Genomic DNA, 25,763 nt, shown 5'->3' with positions numbered 1-25,763 from the left:
ATGTCTATGTAATACAGACGGCAGTTGTTCTCTATGATGTCTATGTAATACAGACGGCAGATTGTTCTCTCTATGATGTCTATGTAATACAGACGGCAGTTGTTCTCTATGATGTCTATGTAATACAGACGGCAGTTGTTCTCTATGATGTCTATGTAATACAGACGGCAGCTGTTCTCTATGATGTCTATGTAATACAGACGGCAGCTGTTCTCTATGATGTCTATGTAATACAGACGGCAGCTGTTCTCTATGATGTCTATGTAATACAGACGGCAGCTGTTCTCTATGATGTCTATGTAATACAGACGGCAGCTGTTCTCTATGATGTCTATGTAATACAGACGGCAGCTGTTCTCTATGATTTCTATGTAATACAGACGGCAGTTGTTCTCTATGATGTCTATGTAATACAGACGGCAGTTGTTCTCTATGATGTCTATGTAATACAGACAGCAGTTGTTCTCTATGATGTCTATGTAATACAGACGGCAGTTGTTCTCTATGATGTCTATGTAATACAGACGGCAGTTGTTCTCTATGATGTCTATGTAATACAGACGGCAGCTGTTCTCTATGATGTCTATGTAATACAGACGGCAGTTGTTCTCTATGATGTCTATGTAATACAGACGGCAATTGTTCTCTATGATGTCTATGTAATACAGACAGCAGCTGTTCTCTATGATGTCTATGTAATACAGACGGCAGTTGTTCTCTATGATGTCTATGTAATACAGACGGCAGTTGTTCTCTATGATGTCTATGTAATACAGACAGCAGCTGTTCTCTATGATGTCTATGTAATACAGACGGCAGCTGTTCTCTATGATGTCTATGTAATACAGACGGCAATTGTTCTCTATGATGTCTATGTAATACAGACAGCAGCTGTTTTATATGATTTCTATGTAATACAGACAGCAATTGTTCTCTATGATGTCTATGTAATACAGATGGCAGTTGTTCTCTATGATTTCTATATAATACAGACGGCAGCTGTTCTCTATGATGTCTATGTAATACAGACGGTAGTTGTTCTCTATGATGTCTATGTAATACAGACGGCAGCTGTTCTCTATGATGTCTATGTAATACAAACAGCAGTTGTTCCCTATGATTTCTATTTAATCCAGACAGCAGCTGTTCTTTTTGATGTCTATGTAATTCAAACAGCAGTTGTTCCCTATGATTTCTATTTAATCCGGACAGCAGCTGTTCTCTATGATGTCTATGCAATACAGACGGCAGTTGTTCTCTATGATGTCTAAGTAATACAGACGGCAGTTGTTCTCTATGATTTCTATGTAATACAGACGGCAGTTGTTCTCTATGATGTCTATGTAATACAAACGGCAGTTGTTCTCTATGATGTCAATGTAATACAGACAGCAGCTGTTCTCTATGATTTCTATTTAATACAGACGGCAGCTGTTCTCTATGATGTCTAAGTAATACAGACGGCAGTTGTTCTCTATGATTTCTATGTAATACAGACGGCAGTTGTTCTCTATGATGTCTATGTAATACAAACGGCAGTTGTTCTCTATGATGTCAATGTAATACAGACAGCAGCTGTTCTCTATGATTTCTATTTAATACAGACGGCAGCTGTTCTCTATGATGTCTATTTAATACAGACGGCAGCTGTTCTCTATGATGTCTATGTAATACAGACAGCAGTTGTTCTCTATGATTTCTATGTAATACAGACGGCAGTTTTTCTCTATGATGTGTATGTAATACAGACAGCAGTTGTTCTCTATGATTTCTATGTAATATAGACAGCAGTTGCTCTCTATGATGTCTATGTAATTCAGACGGCAGTTGTTCTCTATGATTTCTATGTAACACAGACGGCAGCTGTTCTCTATGATTTCTATATGTAATACAGACGGCAGTTGTTCTCTATGATTTCCTAACTTCAACACACAAAATGTAATTATGAGACGAATCCCTTTACATTTTGTGAAATTAATACATTATAATATAACTTTGATAGCATAGCTTAAGATGACCCACCACCGTCATAGTATAAACAATATTTATCAAATGAACAATAATGGATGTTCAATCGTGGGTATATATGACTAATTAACACTTCAATTCATATAAAACTATTTGTGTAGCTTTTGTTGTCTGCGCAATCGGTACCTCATGCCATATAGGGCATAGTGTTATGTTTCTTGGGGTTTTTTCGGGATGCAATTAATTTAGGTATGTGAAATAAAATAAGAAGCCCAAACTTTTCATTGTTTTTTTGGTTTTTTTTTTTGTTTAATAAAAAATATCATTTATTTTAAAATGTCGATAAGATAATGTTTTATTTTAAAATTCAAATATCGTGATACCATGTCATTATTTATATCGTAAGGGTACAGTCATAATATCAAAGTGAAATACACAAGATATTAGATCACGTGATAACATTATACAATTGACAATATGACTTGTCCAATACAGTTTAATCATTATTATAAAAAAATGAAATAACGAGAATATATGAATACTCGTGGAACAATTTTAAAGATCCATAACATTAATGACAGTAACAAATTCTCCAGAATTGCTCAAACATATACATTATGTAATAGATCATACGTACCATCCGCCATACAACGTTAAGGTTTAACATGTATAATGTTATTTTACAGGACGCTACGCAAGACTTTATCCGAAGTCTGGCCGGTACAAATAAAAGTTTGACTATCGTTACCGGATACTTTAACATTGGCAATTTCCCCAAAGGATCTGTGGCCAATGTGCGGACACCACAGAAATACCAGGACTGGCTGCGGGTGTTGGGGAGGGTGAAGAACCCGGTTATACTCTACACAGACAGCCAACCATTCGCGGCGTTATTTAGGGATATACGTAACAACTACACGCATAGTACAAAAGTAGTCGTCATAGAACGAAACACACTGTGGAGTTTCCAAATTATGCCACAGATTGCCAAAATTTATTCTGCACCAGGCTATCCGAAACATTACCCCAATACGTATATCCCGGCCTACACCTCGCTCACACATTCCAAACTACCTGTTGTAGTGGATGCTATAGAGCATAGCTACTTCTCCACAGACTATTACTGCTGGTTAGATGTGGGCTACTTCAGGGAAATTGTGACTAGGAATAAAACATTCTGGCTGGAGGTTCCCAGTGACTTTGATTCCACTAAAGTGGGTGTAACACGTGTTTATAACTCCAAACTTTCCGACATACGAGCAAAGACAATAATCTATGGAAATCTAAACTGGATCGGAGGCGGCCTTTTTCTGGGCAAGCCTGACGTCCTCGTGCGGTTTGGTAAACAATATAAGTCGGCAGTGATGCGCTATCTGAATGAGAGTCTGATGAATGTAGAACAACATATTCTTTACTCTATGTTTACGACGGAGGAGAGGAAGAAACACCCTATCGATATCGACGTACAACTCTACATACCGGGAACAAAGACTGTCATGTCAAGGGACCCCTGGTTCTACTTAGGATATGTTATGTACGACGAAACATGACAAAATAGTTAATATTTAACGAGAACATGATGTAAAATGAAGAAATGCATAGAAGAATGAATTAATTGATTTAGTACGCGGTTGTTAACATTATATTAATATTTTGATAATGTACGATATAATGATATAACATGAAAGAATGCATGGAGGAATGAATTAATTGATTTAAGTAATTCATTAATTAATTAACCTTGTAATGCCACTCCCAATAGGGCTAATTAGCCGACACTCGATCATTTTCCATGTCGATTGTAAAATCGCATAGAATATTTTAAGATAAAATTAATAATTCGTAAGGGGCCATTTAAAGAATTATAAATTAAATGTCATTTTAAGAAACGTTCAGGACAGTGCCCATAGGACTCCTTCAAACGTATCATTAATTACAACACAGAGGGAACAATACATCGCTTTATTCTTACCCTAAATTACAGCCCAGAGGGAACAATACATTGCTTAAAAATTACCCTTAATTACACTTGCTTTATCATAACCCATAATTACAAAACGGAGGAACAATACATTGCTTTATCAATAGCCTTAGTTACAACACAGAGGGAACAACACATCGATTTAAAATTACCATTAATTACAAAACAGAGGAACAATACATTGCTTTATCATTACCCTTAATTACAATTGCTTTATTATTACCCTTAATTACAATTGCTTTATTATTACCCTTAATTACAAAACGGAGGAACAATACATTGCTTTATCGTTAGCCTTAATTACAACACAGAGGGAACAATACATCGCTTTACCCTGAATTACAACACAAATGGATCTATACATTGTTTTATCATAACCCTTAATTAAAACACAGAGGGAACAATACATCGTTTTATTCTTAATTACAACACAGAGGGAAAAATACATCGCTTTACCCTTAATTACAACACATGGGAAACAATACATCGATTTACCATTAATTACAACACAGATGAAACAATACATTGCTTTATCCTTAATTACAACACAGATGAAACAATACATTGCTTTATCCTTAATTACAACACAGCGGGAACAATACATCGCTTTACCAATAGTTACAACACAGAGGGAGCAATACATTGCTTTATCCTTAATTACAACACAGAGGGAACAATACATCGCTTTACCATGAATTACAACACAGAGGGAACAATAAATCGCTTTACCCTAAATTACAACACAGATGAAACAATACATTGCTTTATCATTAATTAAAACACAGAGGGAACAATACATCGATTTACCATTAATTACAACACAGCGTGAACAATACATTGCTTTATCCTTAATTACAACACAGATGGAACAATACATTGCTTTATCATTAATTACAACACAGAGAGAACAATACATCGCTTTACCCTGAATTACAACACAGATGAAACAATACATTGCTTTATCATAACCCTTAATTACAAAACAGAGGAAACAATGCATTGCTTTATCATTAATTACAAAACAGAGGGAACAATACATCGCATTATTCTTAATTAAAACACAGCGGGAACAATACATCGCTTTATCATTAATTACAACACAGAGGGAACAATACATCGCTTTACCATTAATTACAAAACAGAGGGAACAATATACCGTTTTATCATTAATTACAACACAGAGGGAACAATACATTGCTTTATCATTAATTACAAAACAGAGGGAACAATACATCGCTTTATTCTTAATTACAACACAGAGGGAACAATACATTGCTTTATCATTAATTACAACACAGAGGGAACAATACATCGCTTTATTCTTAATTACAACACAGATGAAACAATACATCGCTTTATCATTAATTACAACACAGGGGGAACAATACATCGCTTTACCAATAATTACAACACAGAGGGAACAATACATTGCTTTACCCTAAATTACAACACAGATGGAACAATGCATCGCTTTACAATGAATTACAACACAGATGAAACAATACATCGCTTTACCATGAATTACAAAACAGAGGGAACAATACATCGCTTTATTCTTAATTACAACACAGAGGGAACAAAACATTGCTTTATCATTAATTACAACACAGATGAAACAATACATCGCTTTATCATTAATTACAACACAGAGGGAACAATACATCGCTTTACCCTAAATTACAACACAGATGGAACAATACATTGCTTTATCATTAATTACAACACAGATGGAACAATACATTGCTTTATCATTAATTACAACACAGATGGAACAATACATTGCTTTATCATTAATTTCAACACAGAGGAAACAATACATCGCTTTACCATGAATTACAACACAGAGGGAACAATACATTGCTTTATCATTAATTACAAAACAGAGGGAACAATACATCGCTTTATTCTTAATTACAACACAGATGAAACAATACATCGCTTTATCATTAATTACAACACAGGGGGAACAATACATCGCTTTACCAATAATTACAACACAGAGGGAACAATACATTGCTTTACCCTAAATTACAACACAGATGGAACAATGCATCGCTTTACAATGAATTACAACACAGATGAAACAATACATCGTTTTACCATGAATTACAAAACAGAGGGAACAATACATCGCTTTATTCTTAATTACAACACAGAGGGAACAAAACATTGCTTTATCATTAATTACAACACAGATGAAACAATACATCGCTTTATCATTAATTACAACACAGAGGGAACAATACATCGCTTTACCCTAAATTACAACACAGATGGAACAATACATTGCTTTATCATTAATTACAACACAGATGGAACAATACATTGCTTTATCATTAATTACAACACAGATGGAACAATACATTGCTTTATCATTAATTACAACACAGAGGAAACAATACATCGCTTTACCATGAATTACAACACAGAGGGAACAATACATTGCTTTATCATTAATTACAAAACAGAGGGAACAATACATCGCTTTATTCTTAATTACAACACAGAGGGAACAATACATTGCTTTATCATTAATTACAACACAGATGAAACAATACATCGCTTTATCATTAATTACAACACAGGGGGAACAATACATCGCTTTACCAATAATTACAACACAGAGGGAACAATACATTGCTTTACCCTAAATTACAACACAGATGGAACAATGCATCGCTTTACCATGAATTACAACACAGAGGGAACAATACATCGCTTTACCCTAAATTACAACACAGATGAAACAATACATTGCTTTATCATTAATTACAACACAGAGGGAACAATACATTGCTTTATCCTTAATTACAACACAGATGGAACAATACATTGCTTTATCATTAATTACAACACAGAGGAAACAATACATCGCTTTACCATGAATTACAACACAGATGAAACAATGCATTGCTTTATCATAACCCTTAATTACAACACAGAGGAAACAATACATCGCTTTATCATTAATTACAACACAGAGGAAACAATACATCGCTTTACCATGAATTACAACACAGGGGAAACAATACATTGCTTTATCATTAATTACAACACAGAGGGAACAATACATTACTTTATCATTTATTACAACACAGATGAAACAATACATCGCTTTATCATCAATTACAACACAGATGAAACAATGCATTGCTTTATCATAACCCTTAATTACAACACAGAGGAAACAATACATCGCTTTATCATTAATTACAACACAGATGAAACAATACATCGCTTTATCCTTAATTACAACACATGGGAAACAATACATCGATTTACCATTAATTACAACACAGATGAAACAATACATCGCTTTATCCTTAATTACAACACAGAGGGAACAATACATGCTTTATCATTGCTATATTTTATTCAAATCCGAAACAAGACTTCTTTAAGAAAATTTTAACGTTCAGATGAATAGCAACACATTATCATGTATTCATCAGGTAATTATAAGTGTCATTTCTGAAAAAAATGATAGGTTAGTGTATAGATGCTATATACACATGTATATGTTGCATCAACCTTCGTAATCGTGGGGAAGTTCGATAACTTAACCTTGAACACATGCATACTGTGTTTTCCAAACTCATACAGTGGAGTTGAAACCCTGTTATTGTGGTTGATATATTTATACCATATTTCCATTACACATATCATTTGTCATTTACCTACAGGAAGGTTGGAATGATACACTATTGGGCTAGATTCCGTCCAGGTACACACTTTCTAATACCGACGGGTTCTCCGTCCCATTGAAGTATTCATTTATGAGTATCATTATCAGAATTAAGTTGGAAACATGTTAGGACTGATGTCGAATTTTACATACCTACCAAATTGTTACATACCTACCAGATTGTTACATACCTACCAGATTGTACGTACTTCTTCTCCTTGTTATATACATGAATACCATATTGGTCAAACAATACAGCTGTACCTTTATTTTCGGTACATTGATATCGTGTACGAATGGTACAATATTTACATTAATTAGTACAATCTTACTTTTTTCTTAATTATCATTCTGGTTGCGGTATTAGAGATGTATGAGGTGGCTTTAATCCTAGTGCCACATTTATTACAAGTGCCTGACTTCCACTAGAATACGTTAACAGTAGACAAGAGGAGACGATGTTATTGTTGTGTAATTATAGTGCCTTAACTACCTCTACAAGTGTAATACAGGTCTACGGCTACCCATGCAATATCACCTTGTGACGTCACGGCGTCAACAAAACTGTTGTATTCTGAAACCAAAATGGTATTATTGTAAAGGATTGTGGTATTAACGTTGGCATACCGAATATTTTTTCATAAGTGGGGAATTATTTGTAGTTGCGGTTTTCTCGTGGCGGGAAAATATCAGAATGACAGGATAACCGTAAAGGCTGGAGAAAAATGGTTAAAATATTCTTTGATTTACGCATTAAACTATCTTCCTATAGCATATATGGTCTATATAGATGCCAGAGCTTTGCAGACAATTTTCATAATGCGCGCTAGCGTATTATGGATTGTCTGCAAAGTTCTGGCATCTATATAGATCATAGATGCCATAGGAAGATAGTTTAATTCTTATATATACATTATCAACGCATTTTAGGGTCTCTGCATTAACATTGTTTAAGCTAAACCAGGAAAACCGTTTATCAATGACGATTTCATTTACAAGATGGAACAGCCATTGTGACAGTGATCAGTTCACGTCTCCACGTCAACATTAGTGACGTCATAATGGTCATGTTTTGGATGTCAGTTATGACGTCATATACTTCACTTTGCCTTGGTTAGTTTATATAGTAGAAGTGACAAGTAAATGTAAATATATGTGGATAACAACGTTTTACATATCAGTTAAAATAAATATCACACTATGGCTATTGGTATTTAAGTGACAGAGTGTGAGTTTGAACACTTCTTTGTTTAAGTTCATTTCTTTTCAATTTTACATTTAGGGCGCTATTGTAATATAACTTTTTTTCAATGGCTTAAATTTCATTGTTACAGTTTTATTATTGATGGGTATTACACATTGTTCTGGTAATCTCACTTTTAATACGCTACACAATATTATTTTAATTTTATTAACATTTTTTTTATTTTTCTATACCTCTTGGATACACATTATAGTGGTCGTGTATGACGCCATATCCGGCATCACGTTATTGTGGTCGTGCCTGATGTCATATCCAGCATCCATCATGCTATTCTCATGTGTATTGTGAGCAGTTGTGATATATATTAAAGTTGTATGGTCTGTGACTTGTATTTTTGGCATAAAAACAATATTTAGAGTGTTTTACATATTTTTCTCCGCTTCATTAAGTTTTAAACTTTCGATATTTACCGACTTTTGGAAAGTTTATTATTAAATAATTAAATTAAAATATTGATTTTTAACGTGCACTCGTTTAAAATAGCTCGGAAGTATCCGAACTCTTCCGATCTATTTCGATCCGTACGGGTATTGCCGATATTGACCACGTGATACCGCTCGAGATGTTCCGATCTATACGGGTATCGCTGATGTCGGTCGCGTGATGCAACTCGGTTTTCCGATATTACCTAAAAGTTTGAAACATAGCGTTGACTGTGGCGGTTCTTTCAAAACGTGTGATAATTCATGCGACACTTACCGCTATGTCAATAGTATATTAGTGCTTTCATGGATCTGAACCAACATATATAAGCATCCATATTCACAGATTGTATTTTTTATGAGAGTTTGCGTTAGTGAAATTACAAGAACTACAACTTAAAGGTCTGATGTAATATCTGATGATTTATTTGTAAGAAATGTAAACACACCAGACAGCCACTCCCATCCGTTATCTGGTAGGGGCAGTAAAACACGGGATTAACAGTGTCCGCTACTACCAATGTACACACTGATATGACCTATTTCATATATCTCTAGAGCGTTAATATCTTATCTTGGTTTCTAATTTTCTGTTTGAAGAGAAGTACTTCAATAATTTAAATTACAAATCCTGATGTGATCTGCTGGCCAGATTTAATAGTGTTATATATGTCTGATTTGGTGTTAACCCGTCCCCGTTATTCCAAGGGTTACTATCACTGTCGCTATGTCCACCACTGGAATATGTCAGCAAAACTGAAGGCACAGACAATCACAGCCATACAGAAACTTAAATCCACACCCTACTTCACAGTTATATACAGTGTGTCTATAAACCAAGTTACGTGTCTCATCTGTTTTCTAACACAGAGCCTTCAGTTTGTTAGGACAAAGACCAGGCTATCGACAGTGATAGTAACCCATGGAGTATCGGGCATGGTATAGGTTATAAGCTGTAAGTATCTCCAACGTTGGTATCTGTTTACATGTGCCTTTATATGGTCGTGAAATGTATTAATATTGAAAACATAAAACCATAAAACAATCTAAACTATGTTGTTGTTTTTTTATTATTATTATTTGTGTCTATTTATTTGTTTTATTACAAAAACAGTCTCAAAATTAAATGAACTGATGTTAAATTTAACACCGATTTTTAATGGGGACTGTTTATTATGTTAAGATTGTCATCAGGAGATGTTTCCATTTACAATCTGAGGTTTGATCACTGTTTTAGTAACATTCATTTTTCCAAAGAATGTTTATCAACTAAATTATTATAAGATTTAAGGAAAGCTTCTTAACATAAAACACTAGTAGGATATATTAAAGAATAATCATAAATACTCATAGGAAAGTATTATAGAATTTAAGAAAAGTTTCTTAAAGTGAATAGCCGGGCAAAGAAAACCAGTCTAATGCGTTCATTGGCCTTCCAAAAGTTCTCACATATTAATACGACGGCCAAGTTCTGCTTACGTTTCCCAGTTCTGACCATTAAAGTAAAGGAAAGTTGAAAGCATTGAAAGCGAGGCTGCGTGTAAATGTAACCACAGACATAGTCAGCCGGGAGGACGTTTTAGGATTCCTATTACTTTAAATTAATTTCTTCGTACGCAGACAGATTTTGGCGAGAGATTTTATTTTTCTATTTCATAAGATATTATACTGGATACATTCACACTATTTTTACAGACTTTAGCCATCCTTGCCCGACTGTTCACTTTAACATAAAATACCAACAGGAAAGCCCCTTTACTTAAAACATCCATAGGCAAATGTTTTGAAATTGAAGACGTCTGTAAAGATGACCTCTGAAACCAACTCAAGTCATACCGAGCTTTTATTTATCCAGTGATATCGCCCACAAGATTTTTTCTTCCTCCCTATAGGGAATTTTAAATAAAGGAATGGAATGTTCAGGAAACTTTTAAAGGCCCAATTTGAATCTGTTAAAATGCCACCTGGCCTAGTCGTTCCGTGGTTGTCATCCTTTCTCATTTTCCTAAGAGTATAACTAGGATTATTTACATTTATGATGGATGAGGAAGTTAACGTCTATTGTTCCGGAGCTTCTGGTTCTATCATCCTTATTAGTTTTTATGTTTCTCCATTCAAATTTATATCATAGTTTATATCATGTCTATTGTTTTATCGAGATGTTTTGATATTTCGTAGGTAACACCTGGCAGGATGTAACTGACACTCTCGAGGCCACGTATGACCTCGTGTGGTCACCATATATAGATAATAAAATACGGAAAGTGTAAAATATATACATAGACATGTGGGTCTGGTAGTCTGTATCACATCACCCACCCATGGTTATATCTAATGGTAATATATTATATCAGCCACAGACAACACAGTTCAGACAAAGCTACATATATCAGACACAGACAACACAGTTCAGACAAAGCTACATATATCAGCCACATATAACACAGTTCAGACAAAGCTACACATATCAGCCACAGACAACACAGTTCAGACAAAGCTACAAATATTAGCCACAGACAACACAGTTCAGACAAAGCTACATATATCAGCCACATATAACACAGTTCAGACAAAGCTACACATATCAGCCACAGACAACACAGTTCAGACAAAGCTACACATATCAGCCACAGACAACACAGTTCAGAAAAAGCTACACATATCAGCCATAGACAACACAGTTCAGACAAAGCTACATATATCAGCCACAGACAACACACTTCAGACAAAGCTACATATATCAGCCACAGACAACACAGTTCAGACAAAGCTACATATATCAGCCACAGACAACACACTTCAGACAAAGCTACATATATCAGCCACAGACAACACACTTCAGACAAAGCTACATATATCAGCCACAGACAACACACTTCAGACAAAGCTACACATATCAGCCATAGACAACACAGTTCAGACAAAGCTACATATATCAGCCACAGACAACACAGCAGACAAAGCTACACATATCAGCCATAGACAACACAGTTCAGACAAAGCTACATATATCAGCCACAGATAAACATACTTCAGACAAAGCACATATATCAGCCACAGACAACACACTTCAGACAAAGCTACATATATCAGCAAAAAACACACTTCAGACAAAGCTACATATATCAGCCACAGACAACACAGTTCAGACAAAGCTACATATATCAGCACAAAAACACACTTCAGACAAAGCTACATATATCAGCCACAGACAACACAGTTCAGACAAAGCTACATATATCAGCCACAGACAACACACTTCAGACAAAGCTACATATATCAGCCACAGACAACACAGTTCAGACAAAGCTACATATATCAGCCACAGACAACACACTTCAGACAAAGCTACATATATCAGCCACAGACAACACACTTCAGACAAAGCTACATATATCAGACACAGACAACACAGTTCAGACAAAGCTACATATATCAGCACGAACTCAGACAAGCACCATACAGCCAAAACACAGTTCAGACAAAGCTACATATATCAGCCACAGACAACACACTTCAGACAAAGCTACATATACAGCACAGACAAACGTTCAGACAAAGCTACATATATCAGCACAGAAACACATTCAGACAAAGCTACATATATCAGCCACAGACAACACAGTTCAGACAAAGCTACATATACAGCACAGACAACACATTCAGACAAAGCTACATATATCAGACACGAAAACACAGTTCAGACAAAGCTACATATACAGCCACAGACAACACACTTCAGACAAAGCTACATATATCAGCACAGACAACACACTTCAGACAAAGCTACATATATCAGCCACAACAACAGACAAACACACAGCACGTTCACCAGACCGACAAAAGCTACATATATCAGCACAGACAACACACTTCAGACAAAGCTACATATATCAGCCACAGACAACACACTTCAGACAAAGCTACATATAACAGCCACAGACAACACACTTCAGACAAAGCTACATATATCAGACACAGACAACACAGTTCAGACAAAGCTACATATATCAGACACACACACAACACACCGTTCAGACAAAGCTACATATATCAGCCACAGATAACACACTTCAGACAAAGCTACATATATCAGCACAGACAAGCCACAGACAAGACAAAGCTACATATATCAGACAAACAGACAACCAGCAAATCATATATCAGCCACAGACAACACACTTCAGACAAAGCTACATATATCAGCCACAGACAACACACTTCAGACAAAGCTACATATAACAGCACAGATATACAGCACAGACAACACATTCAGACAAAGCTACATATATCAGCCACAGACAACACAGAGACAAAGCTACATATATCACTTCAGACAAAGCTACATATATCAGCCACAGACAACACAGACACTTCAGACAAAACACCTTCAGACAAAGCTACATATATCAGCCACAGACAACACAGTTCAGACAAAGCTACATATATCAGCCACAGACAACACACTTCAGACAAAGCTACATATATCACAGCCACAGACAAACACAGTTCAGACAAAGCTACATATATCAGCCACAGACAACACACTTCAGACAAAGCTACATATATCAGCCACAGACAACACACTTCAGACAAAGCTACATATATCAGCCACAGACAACACAGTTCAGACAAAGCTACATATATCAGCCACAGACAACACACTTCAGACAAAGCTACATATATCAGCCACAGACAACACACTTCAGACAAAGCTACATATATCAGCCACAGACAACACACTTCAGACAAAGCTACATATATCAGCCACAGACAACACACTTCAGACAAAGCTACATATATCAGCCACAAAACACCTTCAGACAAAGCTACACATATCAGCCACAGACAACACAGTTCAGACAAAGCTACATATATCAGCCACAGACAACACACTTCAGACAAAGCTACATAAATCAGCCACAGGCAAAACACTTCAGACAAAAATACATATATCAGCCACAGATAGAACACTGCAAACAAAGCCACATATCAGCCATAGACAACACAGTTCAGACAAAGCTACATATATCAGCCACAGACAACACACTTCAGACAAAGCTACATATATCAGTCAAAAAAACAAACTTCAGACAAAGCTACATATATCAGCCACAGACAACACAGTTCAGACAGAGCTACATATATCAGCCACAGACAACACACTTCAGACAAAGCTACATATATCAGCCTCAGACAACACAGTTCAGACAAAGCTACATATATCAGCCACAGATAACACACTTCAGACAAAGCTACACATATCAGCCACAGACAACACAGCTCAGACAAAGCTACATATATCAGCCACAGACAACACAGTTCAGACAAAGCTACATATATCAGACACAGACAACACAGTTCAGACAAAGCTACATATATCAGCCACAGACAACACACTTCAGACAAAGCTACATATATCAGCCACAGACAACACACTTCAGACAAAGCTACATATATCAGCCACAGACAACACACTTCAGACAAAGCTACATATATCAGTCACAGACAACACGGTTCAGACAAAACTACATATATCAGCCACAGACAACACACTTCAGACAAAGCTACATATATCAGTCACAGACAACACACTTCAGACAAAGCTACATATATCAGCCACAGACAACACACTTCAGACAAAGCTACATATATCAGCCACAGACAACACACTTCACACAAAGCTACACATATCAGCCACAGATCCACTGGTAACCCAAAATGTATTAATCTTGCCGAAACTTCTTAGAATAACGGCAGAATACTTAATTTTTAAGAAGTTTCGGCAGGATTAGCATATGTGCTTTTTTATTCAGTATTAACCCTATATATTAAGACTTTTCCTCAGAATTCCAATTCGATTAACAAAATTAAGTATTTATGTTTACAATTCATTTTTTACCCTTCAAAAAAACATATATCCGATTCTCCTATCTTTTGTTGTTTTCTTTCACGCGCCTCGTCATTTGAGATACGCATTTTGCACCTTTTTTCAGAAGAATAACTGTCTAGGTTATGTGTAAAATATGTGTATATACACGGGGATTAACTATGACAAACAAATGTGTTTGATTATGTGCAATTACATATATGTATATTCTTCTCACAAATTTGAATTGTTGACGATATTAAAATAAGATCGTTTTCCATAAAATAAATAAATATTTGTTATTTACAGACGTTTTGAAAGATATTTTGCTGTTGCCTTTATAGTTGTATTTCTGGTAATTTTCACTGTAACGATACATTGCTTAAACATTTGATATTTGAACATGCACATGTAACTTATTGATTAAGCTCCCCAAAAGAATATGTCGGCCTATAAGAGCGCTGAAATCTAGGGATCATATATTCCTGGTTTTGAATACAGCGCCTTCAATCATCGCCATGTTCAGTACCTTCGGCTTTTGTCGGCATTCCGAATCGTACCACGTGATTTATGTCCACACGTCCTGTGGTGATCCAGGTAACTAGCGTAAGCGCACATGTGTTTGTTTACGTTTTCCTTCTGGCTAATATGAGCAAATCGTGCTGGTATATGTCCACAGAGCGAGTATTTGAAACATCTAATCACACATTGCCGTAATTCAATATTGTGTGTATCAAATATTGTAATGTGCAAGCATTATTTTCTTTGTAGATCCAGTCTGCTGAGGTCGACCGCATGTTTTGTATGAAAAAAATTGTTGACATTTGGTTTCACAACTCTCGTGTTACTTCGAGATTGTCGCGACGATGTTCGGAAGAGTTCGGAATGATTCGGCATCTTTCGAGTTTATTTTTGACGTGTACACGTTAAAAAGATTTTTTTACTTCTATAATTAAAAATACTTCCAGTGCTGCAACTTTATAAAAAGTGGTAAAAGTACAAAGTTTTAACCTCGGACAGACGGGGAAAAATGTGTATAACACTTAAACAGTTTTCACTATGACAAAAAGAGCGAAAGTGATAGACCATACAACTTTAACTGTAAAATACCGATTAAGTGTTATACATAATGATCTGCTTTTCAGGTTTGCTGAATTGATTTGATATATATTAAACGACCGATATCATACTCTGGTAATATTTGATGTACTTTGTTGCACGTAATGCCAGTATTTATTTATTTCTGCGTTTATATTCAATGTTTCTGCGTTTATATTCAATGTTTCTGCGCTAGTATTAACACATTTCGGTGCTTACATCGAGCGGGCGCGCCGAGCCGTGACGGCTGAGCACACGGCTTACACAGGTAAACGTTACCTTGTGAAACGAGACTTACAGTACGTACAGCCGCCAGCCGATTGTACCTGTAAAATATGTATGTTTACAATTCATTTTTTACCCTTCAAAAATACATATATATCCTATTCTCCTATCTTTTGTTGTTTTCTTTCACGCGTCTCGTCATTTGAGCTACGTATTTTGCACCTATTTTTCAGAAGTGTTCGATACGAACGGTAACAAATGAATAACTGTCTAGGTTATGTGTAAAATATGTGTATATACACGGGGATTAACTATGACAAACAAATGTGTTTGATTATGTGCAATTACATGTAGGTATATTCTTCTCACAAATTTGTTGACGATATTAAAATAAGATCGTTTTCCATAAAATAAATAAATATTTGCTATTTACAGACGTTTTGAAAGATATTTTGCTGTTGCCTTTAATTGTAAAATGCTGATTAAGTGTTATACATAATGATCTGCTTTTCAGGTTATCTGAATTGATTTGATATACATTAAACGACCGATATCATATTCTGGTAATTATTTGATGTACTTTGTTGCACGTAATGCCAGTATAGAGGCCAAACTTAACTGGTGAACTAATACGATAAAATTTAATTCATATTGTCAGATATGTTTCTGATTAAATATATGTTTTTAGTTTTAAGAAGTATTCGTCAATTATTTATAATTATATTATAAAAAGTATACACGTGTCAATTTTCAGTTGTTTTTATTTATGCTAAAGATATATAATTTGCGTATTTTCGAGTGTTCATGGGTCTTTTTGTGATATTTGGGTAGCCATGAAAATGGCCTTTTTTATAAAGGATTGGCTGATTATAAGATCAAGCCCTCATGTGTCTGATGGCCCGGTCAACGCTGTTGGAGAAAGCAACTTCCGCCGACGGTTTCAGGTGTGTACCATCTTTAGCTCGGATTGAGGTTGTCTTCAACGAGTCTCTGTCGTGTTGCCAAATGATGTCAGGGTGTTGTTTCTTCATCATTCTGTTGATAAGTGATACGGTCTTGTTGAATTTGCGATCGTGTCTCGGAAAAATTGGGTAGTGGTTGTTACGATCCGTAACGGCGAATATTATACACAGGAATGTAAATTCATGACATCGTCATTTTTCCTATCAGAACAATGGAGGCCTAGCCCCGATCTGAGAATGGTTATAAACTCAGCTTCACTCAATGTGATATACGTGATTAAAAGACAGAGAGTCGTAATTATATTCATTATTGATATTGACATGATTAATAGAATGCATGTTGTATTATTATAATTACTTGTGCGACGAATAACTGTCGAACTATCTGACGATTTGAATCTGTAGCGTTAACGTTAGAGTAAAGTATTAAGATTCGACAGATAACGAAAATGACACAAAGTACATATATTTGTATCAGGAAACACATAGTTTGTGGTAAACTGTTCCAATTATTACCATAGACTGTGGTAAACTGTTCCAATTGGGGATAGTCTGAGGTAACTGTTTCCAATTATACATAGTCTGTGGTAAAACTGTTCCAATTATACATAGGTCTGTGGTAAACTGTTCCAATTATACATAGTCTGTGGTAAAACTGTTCCAATTTATACATAGTCTGTGGGTAAACTGTATCCCAATTATACATAGTCTGTGGTAAACTGTTCCTGCAATATATACATAGTCTGATGGTAAACTGTTCCAATTATACATAGTCTGTGGTAACTGTTCAATTATACATAGTCTGTGGTAAAATGTTCCAATTAACATAGTCTGTGGTAAAATGAACCAATTATACATAGTTAGGTGGTAAACTGTTCCAATTATACATAGTCTGTGAGTAAACTGTTCCAATTATACATAGTCTGTGGTAAACCTGTTTCCAATTATACATACGTTCCTGTGGTAAACTGTTCAATTAAAATAGTCCTGTGGTAAACTGTTCCAATTATACATAGTCTGTGGTAAACTGTTCCAAATTATATACATAGTCTGTGGTAAACTGTTCCAATTATACATAGTCTGTGGTAAACTGTTCCAATTATACATAGTCTGTGGTAAACTGTTCCAATTATACATAGTCTGTGGTAAACTGTTCCAATTATACATAGTCTGTGGTAAACTGTTCCAATTATACATAGTCTGTGGTAAACTGTTCCAATTATTCATAGTCTGTGGGGTAAACTGTTCCAATTATACATAGTTTGTGGTAAACTGTTCCCAATTATACATAGTCTGTGTAAACTGTTCCAATTATACATAGTCTGTGGTAAAACTGTTTCCAATTATACATAGTCTGTGGTAAACCTGTTCCAATTATACATTAGTTTGTGGTAAACTGTTCCAATTTATAACATAGTTTGTGTTAAACTGTTCCAAATAAAACATAGTAAACCTGTTTAATTATACATAGTCTGTGGAAAACTGTTCCAATTATACATAGTCTGTGGTAAACATCTGTTCCAAATTTATACAAATAGTCTGTGGTAAACTGTTCCAATTATACATAGTCTGTGGTAAACTGTTCCAATTATTACATAGTCTGTGGGTAAACTGTTCCAATTATACATAGTCTGTGGTAAACTGTTCCAATTATACATAGTCTGTGGTAAACTGTTCCAATTATACATAGTCTGTGGTAAACTGTTCCAATTATACATAGTCTGTGGTAAACTGTTCCAATTATACATAGTCTGTGGTAAACTGTTCCAATTATACATAGTCTGTGGTAAACTGTTCCAATTATACATAGTCTGTGGTAAACTGTTCCAATTATACATAGTCTGTGGTAAACTGTTCCAATTATACATAGTCTGTGGTAAACTGTTCCAATTATACATAGTCTGTGGTAAACTGTTCCAATTATACATAGTTTGTGGTAAAAATGTTCCAATTATACATAGTTTGTGGTAAACTGTTCCAATTATACATAGTCTGTGGTAAACTGTTCCAATTATACATAGTCTGTGGTAAAACTGTTCCAATTATACATAGTCTGTGGTAAAATGTTCCAATTATACATAGTTTGTGGTAAACTGTTCCAATTATACATAGTCTGTGGTAAAACTGTTACCAATTATACATTAGTTTGTGGTTAAAATGTTCCAATTATATCATAGTATGTGGTAAACTGTTCCAATGATACATCAGTCTGTGGTAAACTGTTCCAATTATACATAGTTTGTGGTAAACTGTTCCAATTATACATAGTCTGTGGTAAACTGTTCCAATTATACATAGTCTGTGGTAAACTGTTCCAATTATACATAGTCTGTGGTAAACTGTTCCAATTATACATAGTCTGTGGTAAACTGTTCCAATTATACATAGTCCTGTGGTAAACTGTTCCAATTATACATAGTTTGTGGTAAACTGTTCCAATTATACATAGTCTGTGGTAAACTGTTCCAATTATACATAGTCTGTGGTAAAAACTGTTCCAATTATACATAGTCTGTGGTAAAACTGTTCCAATTATACATAGTCTGTGGTAAACTGTTCCAATTATACATAGTTTGTGGTAAACTGTTCCAATTATACATAGTTTGTGGTAAAATGTTCCAATTATATACATAGTCTGTGGTAAACTGTTCCAATTATACATAGTCTGTGGTAAACTGTTCCAATTATACATAGTCTGTGGTAAACTGTTCCAATTATACATAGTCTGTGGTAAACTGTTCCAATTATACATAGTCTGTGGTAAACTGTTCCAATTATACATAGTTTGTGGTAAAACTGTTCCAATTATACATAGTCTGTGGTTAAACTGTTCCAATTATACATAGTCTGTGGTAAACTGTTCCAATTATACATAGTCTGTGGTAAACTATTGTTCCAATTATACATAGTCTGTGGTAAAACTGTTCCAATTATATACATAGTCTGTGGTAAACTGTTCCAATTATACATAGTCTGTGGTAAAATGTTCCAATTATACATAGTCTTGTGGTAAAATGTTCCAATTATACATAGTTTGTGGTAAAACTGTTCCAATTATACATAGTCTGTGGTAAAACTGTTCCAATTATACATAGTCTGTGGTAAACTGTTCCAATTATACATAGTTTGTGGTAAAATGTTCAATGTTCCAATTATATACATAGTCTGTGGTAAAATGTTCCAATTATACATAGTCTGTGGTAAAAACTGTTCCAATTATACATTAGTCTGTGGTAGAAATCTGTTCCAATTATACATAGTTTGTGGTAAAAATGTTCCAATTATACATAGTCTGTGGTAAAATGTTCCAATTATACATAGTTTGTGGTAAACTGTTCCAATTATACATAGTTTGTGGTAAAACTGTACCAATTATACATAGTCTGTGGTGTTCCAATTATACAAAGTGTTCCAATTTATACATAGTTTGTGGTAAAACTGTTCCAATTATACATAGTTCTGTGGTAAAATGTTCCAATTATACATAGTTTGTGGTAAAATGTTCCAATTATACATAGTCTGTGGTAAACTGTTCCAATTATACATAGTCTGTGGTAAAATGTTCATTATAATGTTGGTAATGTTCAATTATACATAGTCTGTGGTAAAATGTTCCATTTATACATAGTTTGTGGTAAAATGTTCCAATTATACATAGTCTGTGGTAAAATGTTCCAATTATACATAGTCTGTGTGGTAAAATGTTCCAATTATAAACATAGTTTGTGGTAAAATAAACTGTTCCAATTATACATAGTCTGTGGTAAAACTGTTCCAATTATACATAGTCTGTGGTAAACTGTTCCAATTTTACATAGTCTGTGGTAAAACTGTTCCAATTATACATTAGTCTGTGGTAAAATGTTCCAATTATACATAGTTTGTGGTAATAAAAAATGTTCCAATTATACATAGTCTGTGGTAAAACTGTTCCAATTATAAACTGTTCCAATTATACATAGTCTGTGGTAAACTGTTCCAATTATACATAGTTTGTGGTAAACTGTTCCAATTATACATAGTCTGTGGTAAACTGTTCCAATTATACATAGTTTGTGGTAAACTGTTCCAATTATACATAGTCTGTGGTAAAATGTTCCAATTATACATAGTCTGTGGTAAACTGTTCCAATTATACATAGTCTGTGGTAAACTGTTCCAATTATACATAGTTTGTGGTAAACTGTTCCAATTATACATAGTCTGTGGTAAAATGTTCCAATTATACATAGTTTGTGGTAAACTGTTCCAATTATACATAGTCTGTGGTAAAATGTTCCAATTATACATAGTTTGTGGTAAAATGTTCCAATTATACATAGTTTGTGGTAAAATGTTCCAATTATACATAGTCTGTGGTAAAATGTTCCAATTATACATAGTTTGTGGTTAAACTGTTCCAATTATACATAGTCTGTGGTAAAATGTTCCAATTATACATTAGTCTGTGGTAAAATGTGTGGTAAAATGTTCCAATTATACATATCTGTGTAGTCTGTGTGGTAAAACTGTTCCAATTATACATAGTCTTGTGGTAAAATGTTCCAATTATACATAGTTTGTGGTAAAAATGTTCCAATTATACATAGTTTGTGGTAAAATGTTCCAATTATACATAGTCTGTGGTAAAATGTTCAATTATACACATAGTTTGTGGTAAACTGTTCCAATTATACATAGTCTGTGGTAAAATGTTCCAATTATACATAGTTTGTGGTAAAACTGTTCCAATTTATACATAGTTTGTGGTAAAATGTTCCAATTATACATAGTTTGTGGTAAAACTGTTCCCAATATACATAGTTTGTGGTAAAATGTTCCAATTATACATAGTTTGTGGGTTTTCCAATTATACAAGTTGTTGTAAAACTGTTCCAATTATACATAGTCTGTGGTAAACTGTTCCAATTATACATAGTTTGTGGTAAAATGTTCCAATTATACATAGTTTGTGGTAAAATGTTCCAATTATACATAGTTTGTGGTAAAATGTTCCAATTATACATAGTTTGTGGTAAAATGTTCCAATTATACATAGTCTGTGGTAAAATGTTCCAATTATACATAGTTTGTGGTAAAATGTTCCAATTATACATAGTCTGTGGTAAACTGTTCCAATTATACATAGTCTGTGGTAAACTGTTCCAATTATACATAGTCTGTGGTAAACTGTTCCAATTATACATAGTCTGTGGTAAACTGTTCCAATTATACATAGTCTGTGGTAAAATGTTCCAATTATACATAGTTTGTGGGGAAAATGTAACCTGATATGAATCGTTTTTGGTTAGAATTTGCACGAAAGTGTTTGGATTATGATGGCTAAAACGAGTCCTGATTTGTTTTGGAGTCAGAATTCGATAAGGCTATAGGGCTCCATGGTGATTTACTATCTTATAGAATCTGATAAGCCAGCTTTGAAACTTACGGAGTTGTAGGGTAGACCAGTTCAGGTCGTCATTACGATAACGGCAGCATGTAAATGTTGCAGCACGCCGTTTACCTTTCTCTATCTGATTTATCTGATTTGTAAGATGTTGATCCAAGTGTGATGAGCAATACTCTAGTTTTGGACGAACTAAGGTTTTATATGCGTGATCTTTAATTTGTTAGGATTTGATTTTCAGATTTAGTTTCAAGAAGCCTAATGACTTGTTTGCTTTGGATGTAATATAATTTTTATGTTTGTCCCATTTTACGTTGGATTGGACTGTGTCGCCTAAGTACTTTGCCGAATCTTTGATTACAAGGGTGTGGCCGTGGAGATGATCATAGGAGTGGGATTTTGCGTGTTTGTTTACTTTTAGGACTGTACATTTATCTGGATGGAATTTCAAATGCTAATCATTTTCCCATCTCGCTGCGGCATTTATGTCTTGTTGGAGTTGTGTTTGTCGTCAACAGAGTTTCTTTGTTTGTAAATCATACTGTCATCAGCTCAGAGGCGAAGTATACTGTATTTGATATATTCACTAAGGTCATAAATATAGATCAGAAAGAGAATTGGTCCGAGTACTGTTTCTTGAGGGACACCAGAGGTCACAGGTACAATGCTGGATTTAACACCATTTAGGATGACAGTTTGAGTTCGGCTAGAGAGGAAAGAAGATATCCAGTTTTGGGTCTGTGTATCAATGTCATAGTAGTTAAGTTTATAATGGATGTGAGGATGTGAAACTTTGATAAATGTTTTTACGAAATCCATTTCTATTAAGTCACTTTGTTTGCTTTGGTTAATCCTGAATGAGAGAAATGAGTTGGGTTTTGCATCATCCTTTTGCGCGGAAACCGTGTTGGTAGTTGTACAAGATGTTATTTATCTCAATGTTATTCATAACGATCTTTGAAATGAAATGTTCTGAGATTTTACAACATAAAAAGTGAGGGATATTGGGCGATAATCGATGGCGTTGTGCTCATCCCCTTTTTTGAATACAGGGCAGACATTTGCATGTCTCCAGTCACGTGGTACTTCACCAAGGTTTGGTGATTTTTCAAAGATCAATTTTAGGATTGGAGCAATGGTAGTACTTTACTCTTTAAGAATTTTTCCATTGATTTCATCTCGGTCAGAGGCTTTTCTAGGGTCGCCATTGTTTGAGATCGTTATTTTATTCATGGTCGGATGAGGACATGTGCCTTTGTCATGGATAAGTATTCTTGCAGGTGGCGTGAAGGCTTCTTGGAATTGTGTGTTAAGAATGTTTGCTTTATCATTAGATGTGACCATTTTTTCTAAGGGGTGGTATGCTGCTACTTTTGTTTTTTTGGGACTTTATATAAGTAAACGGGTTTTTACATTTAGGCAGGTCATTTTCCTGGATATCTAAAATCATGTTTTCAATATATTCCCAATATTCTGTGCTAGTGTCACGTTGTATTTCAGCTTTCACTGTTTTAAGAGCAGTACATTTGGTGGATTTTTGTTGTTGTTGTAATGAAATTGTTTGTATTTGTTCTTTTTCTTAACAATGTTTCCTTTTATCCATGGAAAGTTATGCTTATGTCTCAGGAGTTTTTGTGGTATATTTTCTCTTAGGGTCTTGTGAAACTGTTTTTGATAAGTGACCAAAGTTCCTACATATATGCTGTTCCGACAATATTTTGTTAATTATGTAATGTTTCTTTCATATCTTTATCTATCTTTTCCGAGATTGCTTTATTGTATTTATATATATTTTGTGAGATATATTTTATCACGTCTCTAGGAGATAGATAACTCTGCTAGAACTATATCATAACAAGCTTGACCAATACTGGGTATTGTCCTGATGTTGTTGACAGTGCTTTGATGACCTGTTTGGACTAGATGTAGGATGTCCGGATGTTGTTGACAGTGCTTAGGTGACCTGTTAGGACTAGTTGTAGGATGTCCTGATGTTGTTGATAGTACTTGGGTGACTTGTTAGGACTAGATGTAGGATGTCCTGATGTTGTTGACAGTGCTTAGGTGACCTGTTAGGACTAGATGTAGGATGTCCTGATGTTGTTGACAGTGTTTGGGTGACTTGTTAGGACTAGATGTAGGATGTCCTGATGTTGTTGACAGTCTTTGGGTGCTTGTAAGGACTAGATGTAGGATGTCCTGATGTTGTTGACAGTGCCTGGGTGACTTGTTAGGACTAGATGTAGGATGTCCTGATGTTGTTGACAGTGTTTGGGTGACCTGTTAGGACTAGATGTAGGATGTCCTGATGTTGTTGATAGTACTTGGGTGACTTGTTAGGACTAGATGTAGGATGTCCTGATGTTGTTGACAGTGCTTAGGTGACCTGTTAGGACTAGATGTAGGATGTCCTGATGTTGTTGACAGTGTTTGGGTGACTTGTTAAGGACTAGATGTAGGATGTCCTGATGTTGTTGACAGTCTTTGGGTGACTTGTAAGGACTAGATGTAGGATGTCCTGATGTTGTTGACAGTGCCTGGGTGACTTGTTAGGACTAGATGTAGGATGTCCTGATGTTGTTGACAGTGTTTGGGTGACCTGTAAGGACTAGATGTAGGATGTCCTGATGTTGTTGACAGTGTTTGGGTGACTTGTTAGGACTAGATGTAGGATTCCTGATGTCGTTGACAGTGTTTTGGTGACTTGTTAGGACTAGATGTAGGATGTCCCTGATGTTGTTGACAGTGTTTAGGTGACCTGTTAGGACTAGATGTAGGATGTCCTGATGTTGTTGACAGTGTTTGGGTGACTTGTTAGGACTAGATGTAGGATGTCCTGATGTTGTTGACAGTGTTTGGGTGACCTGTTAGGACTAGATGTAGGATTCCTGATGTTGTTGACA

At 35.0% G+C, this 25,763-nt stretch overlaps 3 protein-coding genes across 3 annotated transcripts in view; all 3 read left to right on the top strand.

Moving 5' to 3' along the window:
• The window catches only part of LOC138308343 (uncharacterized), a 93,304-nt gene that overhangs the window by 5,375 nt on the left and 62,166 nt on the right, over nucleotides 1-25,763 (top strand). The gene's annotated exons all lie outside the window — the stretch shown is intronic.
• On the top strand, nucleotides 2,634-3,518 carry LOC138308077 (uncharacterized). The gene has a single exon (XM_069249025.1). The coding sequence runs from the start codon at nucleotides 2,634-2,636 to the stop codon at nucleotides 3,516-3,518; it is 885 nt and encodes a 294-aa protein (XP_069105126.1).
• Nucleotides 10,065-24,818, top strand: LOC138308076 (serine-rich adhesin for platelets-like). Its single transcript, XM_069249024.1, has 4 exons — nucleotides 10,065-10,143; nucleotides 11,675-12,310; nucleotides 13,398-15,031; nucleotides 24,759-24,818. Exons 1-4 carry the CDS (start codon nucleotides 10,065-10,067, stop codon nucleotides 24,816-24,818), a joined length of 2,409 nt encoding a protein of 802 aa, XP_069105125.1.

This window comes from Argopecten irradians, chromosome 14 (assembly GCF_041381155.1).
Source record: "Argopecten irradians isolate NY chromosome 14, Ai_NY, whole genome shotgun sequence".
Lineage (NCBI taxonomy): Eukaryota > Metazoa > Mollusca > Bivalvia > Pectinida > Pectinidae > Argopecten > Argopecten irradians.
The sequence above is the reverse complement of the archived record's forward strand: the minus strand, read 5'-3'. Positions and strand labels throughout refer to the sequence as shown.

Excerpts from the sequence above, each read along its gene's own strand:
- LOC138308077 (XM_069249025.1), top strand. The coding sequence starts at position 2,634 with ATGTATAATGTTATTTTACAGGACGCTACGCAAGACTTTATCCGAAGT.
- LOC138308076 (XM_069249024.1), top strand. The coding sequence starts at position 10,065 with ATGTCAGCAAAACTGAAGGCACAGACAATCACAGCCATACAGAAACTT. Across the intron at positions 12,311-13,397 it reads TATCAGCCATAGACAACACA|ACAAAGCTACATATATCAGC; the intron begins GTTCAGACAAAG and ends AACACACTTCAG. Across the intron at positions 15,032-24,758 it reads TATCAGCCACAGATCCACTG|TGCTTTGATGACCTGTTTGG; the intron begins GTAACCCAAAAT and ends TGTTGTTGACAG.